Source organism: Lepus europaeus, chromosome 2 (genome assembly GCF_033115175.1).
Source record: "Lepus europaeus isolate LE1 chromosome 2, mLepTim1.pri, whole genome shotgun sequence".
Classification (NCBI taxonomy): Eukaryota; Metazoa; Chordata; class Mammalia; order Lagomorpha; family Leporidae; genus Lepus; species Lepus europaeus.
This window is the reverse complement of record NC_084828.1, coordinates 130331763-130337268: the sequence shown is the minus strand read 5'-3', so window position 1 is coordinate 130337268 and position 5506 is coordinate 130331763. Positions and strand designations below refer to the sequence as shown.

General features: G+C 43.7%; 1 protein-coding gene across 1 annotated transcript; it reads left to right on the top strand.

Annotated features, from left to right (window-relative positions):
- The first annotated feature begins 3525 nt into the window (after positions 1 to 3525).
- LOC133749307 (large ribosomal subunit protein uL11-like) lies at positions 3526 to 4111 on the top strand. Its single transcript, XM_062178502.1, has one exon. The coding sequence runs from the start codon at positions 3598 to 3600 to the stop codon at positions 4072 to 4074; it is 477 nt and encodes a 158-aa protein (XP_062034486.1). The 5' UTR covers positions 3526 to 3597; the 3' UTR covers positions 4075 to 4111.
- The last annotated feature ends 1395 nt before the right edge of the window (positions 4112 to 5506 follow it).

Genomic DNA, 5506 nt, shown 5'->3' with positions numbered 1-5506 from the left:
CTATGTCTTATATCATCCTTAAATATTTTCCATACTCATTTAATGTTGCTAATACACATGTATATACACACATACACACATTTACATATATAAGCATAAACAATGGAAGGTTTTGGCCATTGTTTAATGAAAACACTCTTATATACAATTTTCTATTTTTTTTTTTTTTTTTGGACAGGCAGAGTTAGACAGTGAGAGAGAGAGAGAGAGAGAGAGACCAAGAGAAAGGTCTTCCTTTTCCATTGTTTCACCCCCAAAATGGCCACCATGGCTGGTGCACTGCAGCCCACGCACTGTGCCAATCCGAAGCCAGGAGCCAGGTGCTTCTCCTGGTCTCCCATGAGGATGCAGGGCCCAAGCACTTGGGCCATCCTCCGCTGCCTTCCTGGGCCACAGCAGAGAGCTGGACTGGAAGAGGAGCAACCAGGACAGAATCCAGCGCCCCAACCTGGACTAGAACCCGGGGTGCTGGCGCCGCAGGCGGAGGATTAGCCAAGTGATCCATGGTGCCGGCCAATTTTCTATATTTTTTTCTTACCCAAAAAGCTTCTTGGAAATCCCTCTAGTATCCAATTTATCTCTAATGTATTTTTAATTGTATTTAAGGTATACAAGTTTCATATATTTCATATATAAAGATTTAGGAACATAGTGATACTTCCCACCCAACTTTCCCTCCCACACTCCAAACCTTTTTCCTCCTCCCTCTCCCATTCCCACTCTTAATTTTCACAAATATCTATTTTCAGTTTACTTTATACTCATATGATTAACCCTACACTAAGCAAAGAGTTCAACAAATAATATGAAGACAAACAGTAGAGACACGGGCTGTAAGCAATTATCAAATCTCAAAATGTCCATTTCTCACCAATACATTATATTTTAGGTATTCTATCAGTTGCCACAGATCATGGAAAACATAAATATATACACTATGGAGTATGATTTAGCTGTAAAAAATGAAATCCTATCTTTTGCAACAAAATGGAAGCAGCTGGAAACCATTATATTTAGTGAAATAAGCCAGTCCCTAAAACAGATATCATATGTTTTAAGGGATTTTTCCAAATTTGCAACATGACTTTCCGTGTAATGGATATTCTGATAATCTATTCGAGCATTTTTTCTAATAAGTATTACTTTTGTTCCTAGCTGTGTTTTAATTTTTTGTTTTCTATACACACAATCTAGAATAAACATTCTCAGACAAAGGTAAGTTCTTACAAATATATGTACTTTACCCTTAGTCTTACTGCCTTTGTCTCCATGGGCTAGGTTCCTGGCAGGGGAACTATTAAATCAAAGGATATTTGTATTTCTCACTTCAGTGTATGTTAGCAGATTCATTTTCCAGACAGTCTACAGCAATTCACATTTTTATCACCAGTGTTTGAGTATCTTCCTGCTTTCCCCTGTTCATCTCCTTGATGGTTACCAGTCTATGCTACTTCACTGAATTTCCATATTTGCCAGTACATCTTTTCATATGCTTCATGTGTTTTCAATATGGATTTGCTCTTATGTGAACTGACTCTTACCAAACGTTTCACATTCTGTTGTTTGATCATTTCTTGTCAATTTATATGACTCTGTGAATATTATTGTATTATCTTGGATAGTACAAAGTTGCCATAACACACACCTGAATTTCAGTCTACCCGCAGTGGGATGTGGATACTCTGCCCTACACTGTTGTTCAGAGACCAGGGCTCGTGAAGGCTCCCTCTGCCTGCTTCCACGGTGACTTCTTTCTTAGGTCATGTTGGCATTCAGCATGCAGCCGACACATAGGGGAATAGAGGAAGGCTCATACAAGGGAGGTTTTTTTGAACCAGGTCTGGAGGAATGCTCCTACTTCTGCTCACATCCCTCTGGGCAGCACCGAGGCACTTGGTTGTCCCCAATGGGAAGATGAGAAATGCAACCCACACATGAACCCACAGCGGCAGAATGGAGAAAGAGGAATGTATTTTAACAGGGCACCGAAAACCTTTGGGAGTATTGGTTATGCTCCTTATTTTGAGTGTGGAGATGGTTTCACTGGTGGTGTTAATCATATAGCAAGATTCATCAAATTAAATATTTTAAATATGTGTGTTTTGTATATATCTGTTTTCCCTCAATAAAAATGTAAAACGTGATGAGAAATAAAGAAGTGTGCTTCTTGAGGAAAAGTTTTGTGCACAGCTCCTGAGTCTCTCTTATAGCTTTATATAATACATATATATATAAACTTATTATATATTTACATGTGTAATTTTGTCCCAAACTGGACTTTTTATACAGTAAGATCAGCCTGGGGAAGGGAGGTAGTATTCGACTTATTAGTATTGGTCAAGCTCTCCCTTGGCCCTGGATTGTGCTTTCTATTTGTTAGATTTTCTTGGAAGATTCTTAAGAGGATTAGATTTTATCCTTTACTTTTCTTTGCCAGCTTGATAAATTTTAGGTTTCAACTCATTTTGTTGTCTTGTGTTACTATGGAACGTCTATTACTATCTTATATCGTATCAACGAGTACTTTCTCCATTCCTATGCTGTAAGAACTTTTTCCTCTGCTCCTTGAGAGTAAGCTGGCAGTTCTTCCCCCAAGGTGAACACCTCCCATAGTTCTGAGCACATTTGTTTCCTTCCTTTCCCTTTTTTCTTTTCCGGGAAAGATCTCGGTGGCACCAGGACTCAGCACTTCCCACTCTGGAATGTCTAGGCTTTGAGATCTTGGTGTGCTGAGTGAAAGCAAACCACAGTGACATCATGCGGAGTGTTGTCCCTCCGTCTTAACCTCTCCCTCAACTTCGGAAGGACACTGACCACCTGCTGGTTAGTGGTGCCACTCTCTGGTCAGACAGCTTAAGTGCTATCAGGAGTCTTCCTGACGAGGTCAGGACTGCCAACACAATGCGTAGGGGCTGGCTTCTAAAGCAAGCATAGACGGACCTTGTAAGAGGATCTCCTACCCCAGCTCTGGTCTGTAAGCATGGAAATCCTTCCCCTATCTGCTGCCCTGCTATCGCTTCTGACCAGATCACCCACCGCAGTCCACTATGGGATCCTGTGTGTAAGCTTTCTTTTCTTTCATTTGAGATTTATTTTATTTATTTGAAAGGCAGAATTACAGGCAGAGAGAGAGAGAGGCAGAGAGAGAGAGGTCTTCCATCCACTGGTTCACTCCCCTAAAGGCCACAATGGCCAGAGCTGGACTGATTTGAAGCCAGGAGCTAGGAGCTTCTTCTGGGTCTCCCACGTGGCTGCAGGGGCCCAAGCACTTGGACCATCTTCCAGTACTTTCCCAGGAGCATTAGCAGGGAGCTGGATCAGAAGTGGAACAGCCAAAACTTGAATTGGCACCCGCAGGGGACGCCGGCACTGCAAGCGGAGGCTTTACCCACTGTGCCACAATGTGGGCCTCTGTGTTGTCTCATTTTGTTCTGCAAGGCTGGTACATCTCATTCCTATTTTACAGATGAAAGAACAGAAACATGTAAATGCTAAAGAACAAGTTTGCGCTTTCGGTATTCAGCTCGGAGGAGGCCAAGGTGCAACTTTCTTCGGTTGTCCCGAATCCGGGTTCATCCGACACCAGGCGCCTCCACCATGCCATCCAAGTTCGATCCCAACAAGATCAAAGTCGTATACCTGTGGTGCACTGGTGGCGAGGTCAGCGCCAAGTCTGCCCTGGCCCCCAAGATCGGCCCCCTGGTTGGCGATGACATTGCCAAGGCAACCAGTGACTGGAAGGGGCTGCAGATTACAGTGAAACTGACCATCCAGAATCGACAGGCCCAGGTCGAGGTGGTGCCTTCGGCCTCGGCCCTCATCATCAAAGCCCTCAAGGAACCCCCAGAGACAGGAAGAAGCAGAAGAACATCAAACAGTGGGAACATCACCTTCGATGAGATCGTCAACATTGCCCAGCAGGTGCGCCACCGGTCTCTAGCCAGAGAACTCTCCGGAACCATTAAGGAGATCCTGGGGACCGCCCAGTCTGTGGGCTGCAACGTGGACGGCCGCCACCCTCACGACATCATCGATGACATCAACAGTGGTGCCGTGGAGTGCCCGGCTAGTTAAGCAGCACAGAGGAATTGTTGGAATAAAGGATCATCTGACAAGTTAAAAAAAAAAAAAAAAGAACAAGTTTGCAGAGTCAGGAAATGGCAGACCCAAGATTGGGTCCCAAAGTGCCATGCTGAGAGTCCCTGCTGGAGGCCCGTGCACCTACCAGCAGTGTGGATGCACCTCCCAGGAACTTGTTAGAAATACAGAATCTTTTCGTTTTTAAGACTTAAGACTTTAACATTTTATTTGTTTATTTGACAGGCAGCGAGACAGAGGTTCACTCCCTAAATGCCCACAATAGCCAAGGCTTAGCCAGGTTGAAGCCAGGAGCCAGAAATTCAACCCAGGTCTCCGATATGGGTGGCAGAAGTTCAATCACAGAGCCATCACTGCTGTCTCCCAAGGTAACATCATTAATAGGAAGCTGTAATCAGCAACTGGAGGTGGTTATCAAACCCAGGCACTCCTATGTTGGCTGCAAACATCCTAACAGGTATCTTCACTGCTAGACCAAGCGCCAACACCAGAAATGCAAAGCATCTTTGAATTCCATCCTGGACCAGCTGAGTTGGAGCATGTAATTTAACAAGATCCTCAGGTTGCTAAAGGCAAATGAGTTTATAAGTGCTACTCTACGCCATACTTGGGATTTTTGGATCACATGAGATATAGGCACTAAATTCTCGCACATCTGTAAACATCCTTCCCAGATCAATAAGATAAATGAGAACTTGGCAATTTTGGGATTTGGGGCTATTCTTTTGTTGTTGTGTCTATGGCCAATGAGGCCCATTCTTTGTTCTCTTGGAGGTAACTTTTTACCTTCAAAAGTTAAAGCATGTGAGATTTTTTCTTTAGAATCGAAGAATTTTAGTAGAATGTGCCTAAATGTGTATGTTTTCTCATCCTTCATTCCAGAAGTTGGTGAGCCCTTCCAATTTACAGACTCGTATTTCTCTTCATTGCAAGGAAATATTCTTCCAGTTTGTTTAATTATTACCTCCCCTCCATCTGTTCCTTTATTAGCTCCTGAGGAACTGGTGGTTGGATAGCCTTGATGCACTCCCCAAGTCTCCTCTCCCTTCCCTCAGGACGTCCCTCTCTTTAATTTTTGATTTGTATTTCAACATGACCCTCGATGTGATTTAACAGAGCATTAGCAAATCTCCTTCAGCTACTGTGTTGTCTAGATGGGCAATCGCATTTTTAGTTCTGGAAAGTGTGTGCATATTTGTGTCTGTATTTGCTCGCATCTCCTTAAATGTGCTTTCTTTGATCAGTTTGTTCATCTGTCTCGCTTTGACTTCACCAAGCATGTGTTCTGGCTGGTCCGAGCGGGCTCTTCTCTCCCTGACGATCAGCACACCTCACAGGTGCGTTTCTTGCTCTCCACTCCCTCCGTTCTCTTTGAGGCAGCGTTTCTCCCGTGAGGCTGCAGTGAAGG